At 35.7% G+C, this 16,205-nt stretch overlaps 1 protein-coding gene across 10 annotated transcripts in view; it reads right to left on the reverse strand.

Moving 5' to 3' along the window:
- Positions 1 to 206: 206 nt before the first annotated feature.
- ASB15 (ankyrin repeat and SOCS box containing 15) overlaps positions 207 to 16,205 on the reverse strand; it is a 37,577-nt gene continuing 21,578 nt past the window's right edge. For 5 of the 10 annotated variants that reach the window (XM_032276112.1, XM_032276115.1, XM_032276111.1 and 2 more), the window contains 5 exons: positions 15,366 to 15,611; positions 13,261 to 13,432; positions 11,129 to 11,699; positions 10,447 to 10,600; positions 1,346 to 3,982 (listed from right to left, as the gene is read on the reverse strand). In XM_032276112.1, coding sequence (XP_032132003.1) covers positions 3,810 to 3,982; positions 10,447 to 10,600; positions 11,129 to 11,699; positions 13,261 to 13,432; positions 15,366 to 15,611 — 1,316 coding nt within the window. In that variant the 3' untranslated portion in view covers positions 1,346 to 3,809. Of the gene's footprint in view, positions 749 to 1,345; positions 3,983 to 6,879; positions 7,054 to 10,446; positions 10,601 to 11,128; positions 11,700 to 13,260; positions 13,433 to 15,365; positions 15,612 to 16,205 lie in introns of those variants that run through there. The other 5 variants (XR_004268295.1, XM_032276116.1, XR_004268296.1 and 2 more) reach the window with 5 other exon arrangements.

The following is a 16,205-nucleotide window of genomic DNA, read 5'->3' on the forward strand; positions in this document are numbered from 1 at the left end:
TCTGCCCTCCTCCTCCCCACTTCTGCCCTTCACCTCCTCTCCCTTCCCCATTCTGCCCTATTCCCACCCCTCCCCCTTTCTCCCTTTTCCCCCCCTTGCCCTCTTCCTCTCCCCCCATCCTCCCTCCTCCTTGCTACTCCCTCCTCCCCCACTTCTGCCCTCCTCCCTTCTCCCTCTAGTCGTCCACAGTATCGATTGTTCCCATCTTTATGCCCATGTATACTCAATGTTTAGCTTCCACTTATAGGTAAGAACATGTGGTAGTTGGTTTCTATTCCTGCATTAATTCTTGTAGGGTTATGGCCTCCAGCTGCGTTCATGTTGCTGAAGCAGCTTATAATTTTTATATTCCTAAGTAATTTCTGACTGGAAGGTGGTTATATACATAAGAGTATGCGACTTGAAACCAAAATTTGCTTAGTTATTTCTGGTAAAAGGTCAATGACAATAGAAAGGCTATGTATGTTCTCTGGGTCATAAGATCCTCCACCTTGTTAGAGTTTCCATGCTATCTGACCCATAGGCTCTGGTTGTTCAAAAGCCTGCGTTAAAGGTGGTGTTGCCTATGAATATTTGCTGCACATTGATATAATCATTTTCATATCTTCTGTATTGACATCCTAATACCAGGAAACATGTTCTGTGACTAGTTAAAATGATTAAACCATATTCTTCAGGAGGCACCTGGTTTCAGTGTCCTTCTTAAAATTATCTTTAGCTGGAAATGGAGATCCTATTTAATGATGGCCTATGGAAAAATAAACAAAACACACTTAATGAGAGTTCAGATCTGCTTTTTTCCACCCAGACTCTCTGTGTGATACGAAACAAAATCCACAGGGACTAAAACAGGCACAGACATCTTGGCAGCATGGGGGAAGATGACATCCAGACTCTGCCATGTTGATTCCACAGTGGTTAGACAGGCTCCACTGTAGAATGTTTGGCTTCTCCCAGTGCTGACTGGGAAGGAGCAGCTGTTCCCTTTCCCGGATAGAGTGACATACTCTAGAAGAAACAGAGTCCTCATGAGATGGAAATTAATTCCTTTTTCCATCCAGCCATCTCAAAAACAAAAACACTGCTAGAAAAGCCCAAAATGTGGTGAGTAAAAGACCAAATTTGATTTAGATACAGCAATTGCTTCTTTTTCATAAGATATATTTTTCTCTTGCTTTACAAATGCCAAAAAAAACGCTTTTAAAAACCCATAGCATGTGCAGTTAATTCATATCTTTATATCGAAGTATTTCTTGAATATTATCTACATAAACATATATCAAAGAAAATGTCAAAGCTTTAGTAAGCAAAAGTCTAATATATGAAGTATCATAAAGCAGTCTTATAACCACAATATGATTTTTTATTTATTAGAACAATATATTTAGATGACAATTTTAACCACATCTAATAGTGCAACACAAGAATCATAAAATCCTTTATACAGAATGTTACAATTAAAGATAAACATATTACAGTTTAACTTATGTATAAAACATATCCTCTAGGGAATATAAGAAATTAAATTATAGCCCTAATTTTACAGGGTTTTTTTCATACCTATTTATCTTTCAAAGGTAACTACAGCTAAATATAACTTGAAAACTTTACAGAGCAGTGAGATATTACTGTTGAAAGAATACAGTAATAAGATAAAAATAAATATAAGAAAAATACACTATTAAAATCTAAAAATAATAACATAAATAATTACATTATCAAGATGACATAACTCACTCAGAAATTTAAAGCTATTATTTCACCATGAGGTCACTGATTATTTTTGTCACTTATTCAACATATTTCAACAAATATTTATTGAACTCTGTGCTCTAGGGAATGTGTTTGGCCCTGAGAAAGCACTGGAAAACAAGACAAACACAGAACCTGGCATCGTAGAGCTTACAGTCTAGTGGGAAGACAGCAGGGAACACAGGCGCCTATAATATAGCATGACAAGTTCTGTGCTGGGGCTTCCCATCCTAGAGGAAGCTACATCTCAGCTCAGATCTATGGAGTAAGTGGGAGTTGATCAGGTGAAAGGGTGCAGAAAAGTGGAAAGAGAGTTCCGGGTGAGAGAAGGAAAAACAAAGACCCTGAGGTTCAAAGAAAGCATGGTCTATTCTGCAGCAGTGATTCCCCATACAAAGGTCCTCAGATATTTGATGGCCCACAGTGAAATTCTCACTCATCAGTGGGGAAATGAGAACAGTGTGAGGTCTTCAAGTTGAAGCAAAAGTCATTCAACTTGAATAACTGAATTTATAACCATCTTATTTTCTGCCATTAAAATGACCCTCTTTTATGAAATGATGGTGATAGTAGATGGTATATTTTAAACAGTCTTTTTAAAAAATTAACACAACAAAACCTATTGGTACATGACACCTTAAAGTTTGGGAATCACTTTTAAGAAATAAAATTCTAGAAGGTTCAAGGGAAGGGAGGAAAGGGAGACATCCAGAGATGACACTAAAGAAAAAGGCAGGAGTTAGATTATGAAAGTTCAAGTAAGAACTTTGGACTCTAACCTAAGAGCAATGGGAATGATCTTAAGCAGAGAAGTGAAACTCTATTATATTTGTAAAAGACTATTCTGAGAGGCTGTATGTAGGCAGTGTTTGGGACAGGGCAAGTCAGAGGCAGGGGAGTCAGATAAGCAGCATTGTATTAACCCAGGAAAAAGAAGGTAATAGACTTATGGCCAAATCAGGGGGCGGGAGGGCTGAGTGTGAGTGGAGGATGACTTCAGGAGATGAACTTAATAGGATTTGGTGATTTGTCTTATTGGGTGAGGAAATGGGATGGTGAAGTCTGATGTCCAGCCTTTTTTCTTCAGAAACTGAATTGAGCATTGTACTAACTATTGAGCTAGAGAATGAAGGAGAAATACCTTTTTTTTTTTTTTCTTTTTTTTTTGTGGAGTAAGGTAGTGAGTTCATCTGGGGACATGTCTGTCTTTGTGTTCAAATGTTCATTAGGCCAATTGTCTACATAGGTCGGAAGCACATGAGAGAAAGGGCTGAGTTTTGGATAGAAATTTTGTAGTCTCTAGCAAAATGATTAAGACCATGGATGTGGATAAAACTTCCCAGAGAACAAAGCAAAGAGGTTTAGGATACAAAACATAAAGAACAAAGCAAAAGCAAAAAGGGCTTAAGATATGAGACTAAAAGATTCGCTAGAGATGTGCTAGGCAGAAAAAAGCCAGAGACAGAGCGTCCAGGAAGATGAGAGGACACCCAAGAGATCAAGGTTTTGTAAGAAACAGGGAAAGAGGTATCATTTCAGGGAGGAAACAGGCAACAATGTCGGATGCTGCAGGAATCAACTGGAAGAGGGACTGAAGAATGTTCACTGGATTTAGCAACAAAGAGATTGTCAGGGACCTTGAGAAAAGCAGTATAGGGGCAGATGCCAGATCACAATGTGTGAACTTAAGGCAGGAGGAGGTCTTTTACACAGTAGGACCATGAAAGACAGGAGAATCAGGTCAGCGACTGGAAGGAGATGTGGGTTTGAGAAAGTGGTTATCTGTCATAGAGACTTGATTGTGGTTATTGCAGGAGCCACTTGATAGGGAGAGTCTGAAGACAAAGATACAAATCTAAGTTGAAAATACTATCTTTAAAAAATGTAAATGTCTTTAAAGACAAAGATCATGGTGTTCCCCATAAGAACACATGATCCACCTATAAAATTGTCAACAAATTTAAATACACTTTACAATTAAGGATGTAAAATGGTTCCAAGAAATTATCTGAGGGAATCACATTTCAAAATATTTTTTAAAATCACATTTTAAAATATTATGGCAACTTTAGCTCTTGTCCATAGAGATCATACTCTTTAAATAATATGTATCTTTGAATAGCTGGTGGTAGAGGAAGCTTCTCCATTGAGGCTGGCTGGCAGAGTCTCTGGAGTCCCATAAGTCTTCGAATTTTTAACCGACACAAATGCTTCAATGAACAAGGATTCTCTAAAAGATATGGGGAAAATAAGCAAATTTTTTTTTAAAAATAGTGGATTGACCTCTAAGATATGACTATTTCAAAATAACATGAATAGTGTATTCTGAAAAACATGCATGCACACTTTAGCAACTGGTGATTTTAAGAGAAATTCAAATTGTAATTGAATATTCCAGTCTACTCCTTTAGAATGTAAGCTCCATGAGGACAGAAATTTAGTCGGCGTCTCTGCCAGGAAGGGAGCCTGGCTCATAGTAGGTATTCAACTAGAATTTGTGGAATGAATACATGGACTTAAGAAAGCAAATGCCCACATCTCTTCTTTATTTTTTTAGAGCTAAGTATTGTATATTTCTTTACTTTCTTTCTCCTACCAATCTGTCTGATAAATAATTATCCATGAAACATTGATGCAGATGATTCCATTTATCATGAATAATCCAGCCTGGAGTTTGTTTCCAGAGTCTGATACTTAAACCTTGTATATTCTCAAAAATATACTAAAATTATTTAAATATCTGATGATATTTTCAATTCTTACTTTGTCTATATTATAATTGCAAGATTGATATTTTATAGCAGCAATATGAACAAATGAAGGAGCAGCATAGCATTCAGGCTTAGATGTGGCTCTGGGCCACATCAGCTTGGACTAAACTAGCTCTGCCTCTCATTTTGTGTGACCTTGGGCAAATCGCTTAATGTCTGCGAGTTTAGTATTCTCATCTGTGAAATAAGGATAACAACAGTATTTATCTCATACGGTTGTTTGAAGATTAAACAAATCATGTAAAGTATTAGAAAAGTGCCTGGTACATTGTAACCATTCAATAAATATTAACTATCATTCAGTGCAATAATAAACATGATCACATCCATATTACATTTGATGATATCAATAATTTATCTTTTTTAAATTAAAAACAATGTTCTCAAAAATTATTGATGCAACATTATTACCAAAATAAGGAGAAAAAAAAAATCCACCTAAAAAAATGCAATTTTTTTTCCTAACAAATATGCTGCCTTATAGATAGCTGGAGGACTCCTGACATCCAGTGGTTAATCACACTCATAGCAATCAACTGGCTTCTGCCCTAGTTGCAATAATGTATGCCAGAAACAATCAAAAAATTAAAAAATAAATAAATAAATAAATAAAACTTCCTGGCATTATTCTTACTTGAAGTGTCTTTCCAAAGTCATCAGAATTGGTAATTATTTTGCAAAAAAAAAAAAAAGTGAGCAATTAATTTCCCCTTAGAAGCAAAATCTATTCTATGACAGGAAGTACAATGGTATTAGAGTCTGTGTTTTTTCAAGTAAGACAAACAAGGGTTCAAATCTTCACTTTGTTGTTTTCTATATCTATTACTTTGAGAAATTAATTTATCTAAGCCTCAGCGTTTTTCTCCCCCTTGCAGTCACCAAGCTAAAAAATAAGGTTTTTTTAGAGTTTACTCTTTATTGCAAAATAAAGTACATATGTATAGTTTCATGTTATATAAGTAATTGTTAGCTGAACATCTTTAATCACCTCCTAGGTCTATAGGACATAGAACTTTGTCAGACAACCAAGAAATTCCTCTATAATTCTTCTATCTTTCTTTCTTTCCCCTACCATAAATAACTACTATTCTGACTTGTAATCAGTTTCTTCAGAGTTTCATCATGTAAGTTCACTATCCCTGCACTATAGTATTGACAATATATTTTTTAAATTTTTGCTATTTCCTTTAAGTTTCTAAAAATCTGCAGGTTATTCTCTCCATCCCCCTCTTGTCTTTTGAATTAATCTTTGAAGAACCCAAATGCCCTGTAGTTTCCCACAGCCTGAACTCTGCTGATTGCATTTTCATGGTGCAGTTCCATGTCCCACTGTCTTCTGTATTTCTTGCAAACTGATAACTTGGTCCAGAGACTTGATCAGGCTCGGGTCTGATCTCTTTGGCAAAACAAAGCTGATTCTGGGTTCATTCTTTGGGGGCTACATATTAGCAGCTGTTGATGCGCATTGACTACATCTATTAATTTATTGGGGGCAATAAATTGGTGATATAATATCTTTTTCATTTTTAGAATACTTTTATAAAGGGATGCTATTGTTCATTTACTCTTTAGTTAATAATGTCACAGATTTTATATATATATATATATACACACACACACACACATATATGCATATATGTATATATATGCATATATTTTATATACATATATATGTAAAGCAGAATAAATGCTTACCTCTTTTTTTATCAATTTTTAAGATAATGAGTTGATCTTCTATTATCTTATGAAGCTGATCAGTTTTTTAAAAAATTGTATATTTAATAAATAATTCTACTATAAAGATACATGCACATGTATTTTCATTGAAGCATTATTAACAATAGCAAAGACATGGAATCAACAACCTAAATACCCATCAATGATAGATTGGATAAAAACAAATTGGTTCATATACATGATGGAATACTGTGCAGCTATAAAAAGGATTGAGATACGTCCTTTGCAGGGACACGGATGGAGTTGGAAACCATTTCCTCAGCAAACTAGTGCAGGAACAGAAAACCAAACACCGAATGTTCTCACTTACAAGTGGGAACTGAATGATGACACATGAACACATGGAGGGGAACAACACACAGTGGGGCCTGTTGGGACTGGGGGGAGTTTGAGCATCTGGAAGAATAACTAATGGATGCTGGACTTAATACCAAGGTGATGGGATGATCTGTGCAGCAAATTACCATGGTACATGTTTACCTGTGTCACAAACCTGCACGTTCTGCATCTGTACCCTTGAACTTAAAATACAAGTTGAAGGAATAAGAAAGAAAAAAAGAAAAAAAAACCCCACAAGTCGTATGTTTAAAGATAGGTTTCAATTCATTGAAATAATTACCCTTTTTGAAACTTAAATTGTCCCATCTTTGGCCAGTTGGAACCTCTTCAAGTTGGCCCCTGAATTCTTTTGTCATGAATTATGTAGTTTTTAAGAGTTTCTTTGCTTTCTGGTATGACCAGATGTTCCAGGTTCATCTTGTTCATTTCCTTCTCCAGATGCAATCATCCATTTCTCAAAAACAAAACAAAACAACCTCCAGCAAAAACCCTGGTTTCTTTTGTAGGAAATGGCATTTCCAGACCAAAATCTGTGACGTAGGAATGCTCATTACTACTGGGTTTATCATTATTCCTAAGCCTCATCTGTAAACAGACACACAAACACACACACACACACACACACACACACACACAGCACAGTCCACATGTACACACACACACTTTCAAGATAAAACAGCTTATGAGTTTATATTGTTATTTCTAATTCAAATTCAGGACTACAGGATTTTTCTTTAATCTCTTCTCTATTACATTTGTATTTTTTTTTTTCTGCCACACTGGCAATCCTTGGCTTCAAGGATACAAGGAATAATGGAATGGAAATATTCCTTAATAACTCATTTACTGAATATATCATTCTCAGCACAATATTAATATATCACCATCAATATTTTAAGATATTTTAAAATATGTGTTTTAATTTATTAAATATTATCTGTTTACTCATATTTAAAAATAAATAATTGTGCTGTTATCTATTTCATCAGAGCATATAACCATTACATATTGCATCTCCTCCCTTTTAACTCTCACTTAGTCTTGGCATTCTGATTAATGCTAGTCTTGTTAATACTAGTCCTCACATTGATACCTCTCTAAACATTTTGGGTTGTCTAAAGGTCATTTTTTAGTGGACCCTTCAGACGTCAGTAAGAGGAACAATATTTCCTGAGTTCTTGCATGCTGACAGCAGTTTGTCTGCATTGATCATTGGAAGTCAATTTTGCCACGTAAGCATCCGTAGCTCACGTTTTCCTTCCGTGGAGATCCTTAAATATGTTACTCCATTTTCTTTTGGCATGAAGTATTGTTGATAAAAAGCTTAATAATAATCCATTTTTCCTCTTATATGTCACCTATTCTTCTTGTCTACATGCCCAAAGGATATAGTATTTTGTACATTATAGTTTCAAATCTTTCTTTTTTATTAGAGAAGGTTTTTCTTGAAGGCTAAGTTTTTGTATTTGCTATGTTCCCTTGATTTGGTTTTCCTTTTCAAGGAGTCCTATTATCCATATATTGACTATTCATTGTGTGTTTTCAATGTTTTTAACTTTCAAATTTTTTTTTAAATCTAAGCTACAGGGATGCAAAGGCATAAGAATAATACAATGGACTTTGAGGGCTTGGGTGGAAGATGGGCCAGGTATAAAAGAGTCCACATTGGCTACAGTGTACATTGCTTAGGTGATGGGTGCACCAGAATCTCAGAAATCACCACCAAACAACTTATCCATATAACCAAACACCACCTGTTTCCCCAAAACCTATTGAAATGAACAAATATATATACTTAAAAATGCTTTTATCTATTTCTTCATTTATATTTGATTTAAAAATTTTCTTCCATAGCCTCTTTTCTGTCTCTCAACGTATTGTCAACTGTGTTGCCAGTTGTTCAGTCTTCACATTTGAAATTAATTTTTTTCTAATTTTTATTCCTAATTCTTTCCTCAGTTGTTATCTGGTTTCTGAATTTTTCAAATTTTTGACTCATGTTATTCTTCCATATCTTATATTATTTTCCTCATGCTTTTTGGCTTATTTTGAAATAGAGGTTTGAATTTTGATTGTTCTGACAGTGTAATTTTTCTGTTACGTATTCATTGTTTGTGGGGATATTATTCTGTTCTATTTTTTTCTTACTATTATGGGATTTGACTGTGATATTTTCTGTTGCTCATTTTTGTTTGCATATAGTTTTCTTGAATTTTTAGAAGGATGCTTGGTTCCAGATAGCTCTTCTAACTTTACAGAGCTTCTTTCTCTAGTATTTTCTTGCAATGACCCAAAATATGATGCTTAGATTTCCGAGGTTTCTTGGCTCTGTTTGCCACCCCCTCTTTTTTGTGGTTCCTTTCTTGTTTCTGTCCTGATCAATTTTTGATTTTGCTCTCAATGCAGGCTTTAAGTTCAGGAAGGGAAATTTGAGAGGTGGTTTTCAAGAATGCATAGGGTCTATACTATTTTGTCATCTCTTTTAGCCTTAGCTTTTTCTTTGTAAAAAATAGGCATGATACTATATAACTCTACAATATTTTGTAGCACACTTTACATATACATTTCAGATATCTCACATAAACTTACCATGCAATAAAAACATAAAAATGTTAATACTTTAGTTTTAAAACCAAATTTATTATGTAATTTAAATGTTCTAGACACTAAGCACCTCATATGCATTATTTCTTTATAGTCTCACAACAACCTTATAAGGTTAATACTATCCTACATCTACTTTGCAATGGGAAAACCTAGACATAAAAAGAATAAGTAATTTGCTCAAAGTCACACAACTAGAATGGCTATCTTGGTCTTTTTATAGGAAATAAAAAAATCCTCCTTCACTTAAAAAAACAAAAATTGTAACAATAAATTGTTGCTCTTTTTCATGAAAACATCAGTCCTGAATTACACTGTGCTTTATAATCTGCAATCCTACTTCTAGGCAAGGCCAGAATTTCATCTCATTCTAGGTCTATCTGACCCCAGAGCTCAATTTCTAGGCTAACAATACTATATTACTCATCAGATTCTCCAAGTTTCCTGTTTTAGTTGCCTCAGAGTCTCTTCTGTTATAGAACTAATTCCACAGAAAGTCTGATTCAGGTATATTAAGAATGTCAAATGATTTAAATGTAATATAAAGTTCTGTAATTCTTTAGGCTTTATGAAATTGATATCCAACTAGGTTTTGAAAGTTTAGTTTTCCAAACTCTTATTTTGTAAGTGAAACCATCTCAAATCTATGATATTTTTCTGGTTTCTATTTGTATTTGAATTATTTTAAAATGTGCTTTCATTGAAACTTGTATGATTCATTTTCATGATAAACTTTCACCTAGAAAAGAAAAAATGGGCTGTCTATAAATACTAACCTTTGATGGTAAGGTTTTGTCAATAAAGACCTCAGAGAAAGCAGGTCAAAAAGAGTAATTCTAATCCTTTTCATTCATTCATTTACTCCCTATTTATTGAACTGTACTTACTAGGCCTTATGCTAAGCCTTGCGAATATAACGAGAAACAAAGCAGATCCCTACCCACATGGAGCTTGCAGTCTACATATTGTGTGATATTATGGAAGTTAATTTTAAAAATGAATTGTAATCAGAATGTTAATATAGCTATTTTGTTACTCATTATACAATTACAAAGTTGGAAAATATAAAGAAAAATGAAAATATGTATCTTACCACAGAGGAAGTGTTAAGGATGATTTTAAAACCCAGATAATTCTGGAAATGTAGTAGAGTAGCATAGAAAAAATATCAAAGAAGACATTAAGAACTTCCCCCATATATGTTCTTAATTTAAAAACTGTAGGCAAAACTTCTGGTTTTTACCTAGTATTTGACGGATTTCTGGCCATTCTCTCTGTACTTCTAGTGCAGACTTCAGTTTAGCACACAGAGGAACATAGTCCATGTAATCTATTAGTACTCGAGTAACTCTGCCTACCAAGTGCTTCATCCAAGGAACTGTAATAAACTCACAGAACTGAGAGAATTGATAAAATTTAATTTAGTAGTATTTTTAATATGCCATGTACATAAACACTTAATTGTGTTATGAAAACATTATTCTTTGTCTTATTACAGAAAATAAAAGATCCCTCCTTGTAATGAACAAAAATTAAAAATAAATTGTTTGCTTCTTTTTGTGAAACCATCAGCCCTGAAGACTTGCCTCGCTCTGATGTGACTGTAGTTAGCAAAGCATGGAGGAATCATGCTTCTTTCCATCTGGGGCCCGAATATTCCACTAAACAGGCAGAAGTGACTAATTGCATACATTTCACATTCTTTTACATTCAGTTTTCAAGTCAAGAAAAAATGAACATCTTTTTGAGGGGGGCAGAGGGGCTAGATTCTAGATTTATGCTTATATCACATATCGTTGCAAACAAAAATTGAAGAAAAATAGAAAAATTAGAATTTATTTTCTTTCTTGTAACATTCCTAAATGAATGAATGTGTACTAAATTAGCTTGATGACCCAATATAAAGCAGATAAGGCATAACTCACCGGGTTATCTTTTATTACACAAGATGTCCATCCTGGCAGCACCTCTTCCTCTATCTCTGACCACACAAATGAATTTCCAAAGATGTCACCATGCATGCAGTCAAAGCACATCTCCACTTGATAGCCATTATTCAGCAATAGCCTCAGCATTACCTCGTCGTTTAGGGCATACTGAATGACACTGGGGAAACGAGTGTCATTCACATGCATAAAGTAACAATTGACATTAGCTCCATGGGAGAGAAGCAGCCGGACAATTTCATAATTTTTGGCCCTCACTGCCACAAGTAGACAGTTGAGGGGATCTAAGTTTGGGTCTGCACCTGCAGCCAGAAGGACTTCTGTGCAATGAACGTCATTATTAGAAACGGCAAAATACAGCGCAGTCTTCCTCTCATCGTCATAGCTCTGGGAAATGTGGTTGGCAAGTAGGGTATTGACATCAAAGCCATTTTCAATGAGCAGTTCTAGACACTGTGCATTTTGTCCATCTGCCGCTGAGTGAATTGGTGTTAGCCCACTTTTCCGAATTGCATTTTTAGATGTTACCGGGATAAGATATTTCAGTGCACTACAAGAAAAAAGTCAAGTATCTACGTACCATAAAGAAAATCAAGAAATTAAATAAACTGTTCTTGTTAGGTAAGTGAATGCAAATTGTACAGTTTCCCTTATTTTCTCTAGATAACCTTATGCTGAAACATTTAACTTCTGTCTACTGAGGTACAACTATTTAGCTTAGTGTAATTTAGCTCAGTTTTGATTTAGCTTTCTGTTCTAAATGTTGTTGGGAAACACACTGCATCTTATATGTTTTGTCCTAGAATTGTGGTTCCTCAGGAACCCTCACCCTCTTCCAGTTCTCCTCTGAACAATATAATATTTCCAGGCAACCAATACTATTTTTAAAAATATAGAAGAAAAGTAAGCTTTTCTAATGCCATAGAGGAGTGCTTTGTAATCTTGACCATTAGGATCACAGGGTCATAGGAAGTGACCCTGGATGTCATTTAGTCCAGCTGCTTCATTTAACAGAAGAATAATCTAAAGTCTGGAGAGGCAAAATGATTGCCCAAGGTCACACAGTTAGAGGTAGAGCAAGGATGAGAATTTGGGCCTTTTCGAATTCTCATGAATTATTCCCCTTTCACTGATTCCTGCGCAATCTATTTTTTAATATTGACCTTGTACATTGTCTGCTTCCATATAACTTGCAATTGAATTATTAGCCAAAAGAAGAGTCTTTAGTATTTCATCAACCTTGCATCAGTCCAGTTGAGATAACCAACTATGGTTTATATTTCTAAGTACATGTGATATGGTTGTGAATTTCACACTTGACTAACCAGCTAGACATGTATGAGAGCCACAGGCAAGGATAACTTGATCTCTTGTGCCTACTGTGCAAATTTATGAACACTGGGAGTAAATCCAGGTAAACTCTAACAACATGTCACTTAGCATCAATTACGCATCACTGGCCACTTAGCCAGTGGCCCACTGAAAACTATAAAGCCCAATTACTTCAAAGTTTTTGAGCCTATGAAATATATTTAATTGCCTAAAACCATCTTCTCATGGTGGGTAATTTAATATAGTGATCTAGACTTCTACCAATGTGTTAATTATGCACATTTTGTGATTTAAGAATCTATTCAACCATTTGTATGGAATAAAGAATTCTAAACTTACAATGGAACTTTTCTATTCAAGAATATATTTGACATTATACTATAATATCCTGGAGATATTAAGAAATAATTGGAATAACACTGACACTATTGTTACAAATTGTAATCCTTTGTCAAGGACAAAATTTTTAGAAACTGTAGCCTTTTGTTAAATACATTTGTAAACAGAAAGGCATTCTTGGGTGGCTTGTGCAGAATTCTCACTTATGCCTTAATTCCTTCTAAAAGAAAATTTCTTTCCATTATAAAGTACTATAAATTCATTTTTTGGAATTACAGGAATATCAAAAAAGTTCTAAGCAGCTAAAGATGAAGCATTAAAATGTGAAGATTTCACCTCCTGCTCTTTGGATTTTGAAGGGTATTATATATAGACTTGTGATTGTACTGAATATACAAATTTGCGTTTTTAACTCAATAACTCTATAATTTATCACTCACAGATAATGCCCCTCATAGGCAGCTCGGTGTATAGGAAGATGCCCTGCTCGGTTAGGTACATTTCCACTTCCTCCATATTCCAGCAGGAGGGAAATGCAGTCAGGATTGCCACCTCCTGCTGCCTCAAACAGCACCGACGCCCCATCATCTGCCAGAGCAAGCACATCACCACCTGGCAGAAGAAAACATGTGGCATAATCATAACTGGATGGTATTGTTTAAACAATCCCCTAAAAAACAACCTCTTGAGTTCCTTTCTGGTTAGGACTTAAAAAGTATGGAATTAAGACCTCCATGTTTTCTATATTTTCAATCAACACTCATGCATGCAGCATGCTTCGTTTTATTAAAAAATTTTTAGGCCAAAAAACATGAGAGAAATGAAATCAATTTTTATGATGGGTAAATTCTTCCAAAAAAGGCTCATTAGACTTTTTAATTGAAAGGCAATAGCTTTTTGGGTTTTGTTTTGTTTTATTTTGAGACAGAGTCTCACTCTGTCGACTAGGCTGGAGTGTGGTGGTATAATCAGCTCACTGCAGCCTCTGCCTCCCAGGTTTAAGCAGTTCTCCTGCCTCAGTCTCCTGAGTAGCTGGGATTACAGGCATGTGCCACCACAGGGTTTCACCATGTTGGCCAGGGTGGTCTCCAACTCCAGGCCTCAAGTGGTCTATCCACCTCTGCCTCCTGAAGTGCTGGGATTACAGGCATGAACCATGGTACCCGGCCTACTCTATTTTCACTTAGCAAATACTTAGAGTTAATAAAGTATTAACAAATACTTTATTGCCCTCTATGTGCAATCAGTGTGTGTGACCCTAAGATGAATGAGTGTGACTACTCTAAGGAGCTTAGAGGGGAAATGAAACAAAATATCAGACAGCACAAACTGTATGATTTTCCAGTGACATTAGGACAAAGAGACATGATGTAGAGGACAGAGGCTCTGCTGCTTATGGTGAGAGCTGGGGACAAGCCGTTTACTTCAATGCACCTCCAACTCCACATCTGTGAAAGATTAATACAGCCTACTTCACATGGCTTATTTGATAATTAAATGTGGCTATAGTGGGAGACCTCAAAAATATTAGTCTTTTTCCCATAGAGAATCACTGGGAATCATGTGATGCTAGCATTCATTTGCAGATGAGGACGCTGAGGGCCAGGTATTTAAGGAACAAGGCTAGGGTCTCACATGAATAATGGCTCAACCAGTTTAGGAGTTAGGTCTCCTTAACTCATGGTTCTGTAGTTGTATAAAGGACAGCAATGTCACAATCTGTTGTAAAGAATTAGGAAAGGATTTAGGGAGGTGTCTCAAGAGATTGACTTTGAATTGTGCTGAAGAAATGAAGGCAAAGAACTGACCCAAACCCAGAGAGAAGGAATGCAAGATACGTTTGGGAATATTGCTTGTGTATTTTGACTGGAGTGTAGTATACAAGATAGGAGCAGTAAGGGATAAATGTGGTAAAACAATTGGAGATTATGTAATAGGGATTATTTTTTTGACTAGTTGACACTATGGTAGCTGCCCTTGAGGGAGAGGAACCAAGTTGCAGTATTTACTATGATTCTCTGATGGGAGACTAGAAACCCAGAAAATGGTTAGAAAGCATTTGCACTGGTCCAGGGAGGATTGAGGGACCTGACCAGGATGGCAGATAGATTGTAACGAGACGACAAGAGAAACGCTACAAGACTTTGCAACTGATTGGATTTAAGAAAGCCTATGATGGAGGAATTAGAGATCATGATGAGAGAAATTATCACACCAGAAAAGTAGAAAAACAGGAGGAATTCCGTTTAGGAGCAGATAAGCCTGAGGCCCTGATGAGCCATCTATATGCAGATTGAACTGTCCCTAGAGAGAGCAATCAGGACTGGGCTTGTAGATTTGTAGGTCACAAGGTATAGGGCTTAGCTGAGTTGTAGAGTCAGGATCTATTGAGGGATCAGGTATGAAAGCCTGATGCCAAGTTCCATTCAGGAGAGGAAGAGGATCTCCCCTAGTTACATTCAGGGAAGGAAGAGTGAGGAATATCGAAAAGGAGAGCTTGAGAGGCAGGACAAAAGTCAGAAAACTGTAACTCCTTTTCACATACCTTTGTGGATTAGATGTTCTAACACATCACAGTGACCAAACTCGGCAGCAACGCCTAAGGGTGTGACTCCAAATCCATCTTTCAGGTGGACATTGCCTCCATGTTTTAGCAGCAGAGCTATGATATCTTTTCGGCCTTGCTTGGCGGCTTCATGCATTGCTGACCATCGCTTGACACAGGGCTGGTCTAGGCTAGTGTTGTGTTTGATCAGCGTAGATACCATGTCATAGGAGCCCTTTTTTACAGCTTGAAAAAGATTTTTAAAAACAACAGTAAGTATATTAACACAAATACTTTAGATGGTATAAACTAATGACTGAATTTAATATTGAAATAGATATTAGCTAGTATTTTCTTCTCCAAAGAAAATAATGCATTTCTCATATCCCTCCAATTTCTCATATCCAAGTTTATATTTGTGAAATATAAGTTTACAAGACGACACTACCTTTCTTTAAGACCTGGAGGGAGGGGTAAAATTTTCACAGAAAATAACACACATCACTAGGATAGAATGCTGTGTGCTCTCTTTCTAAACTTTAATTTCTTCACCAACAAAATTGAAATAACATTTGCTGTTGGATTGCACAAATTAAATAATGTATGTAAAATTATCAGTATAGTACCTAGTATGTAACAGGAGCTCAGTAACTGACTATTATTTCATTATATCATTCTTAGGACCCGGGAACCTCATACGTAAATAATGTTTATCAGCTTTTCCCCTATAGAAACACTTCCCCAATCTCACAAAAGATAGCAGTAAGTATTGAATGAACTTCTCTTTCCTATTTTATTTATTTATTTATCGAGACGGAGTTTTGCTCTTGCACTCCCAGG

Source organism: Sapajus apella, unplaced genomic scaffold (assembly GCF_009761245.1).
Source record: "Sapajus apella isolate SASKATOON/1434 unplaced genomic scaffold, GSC_monkey_1.0 scaffold7, whole genome shotgun sequence".
Taxonomy (NCBI): Eukaryota; Metazoa; Chordata; class Mammalia; order Primates; family Cebidae; genus Sapajus; species Sapajus apella.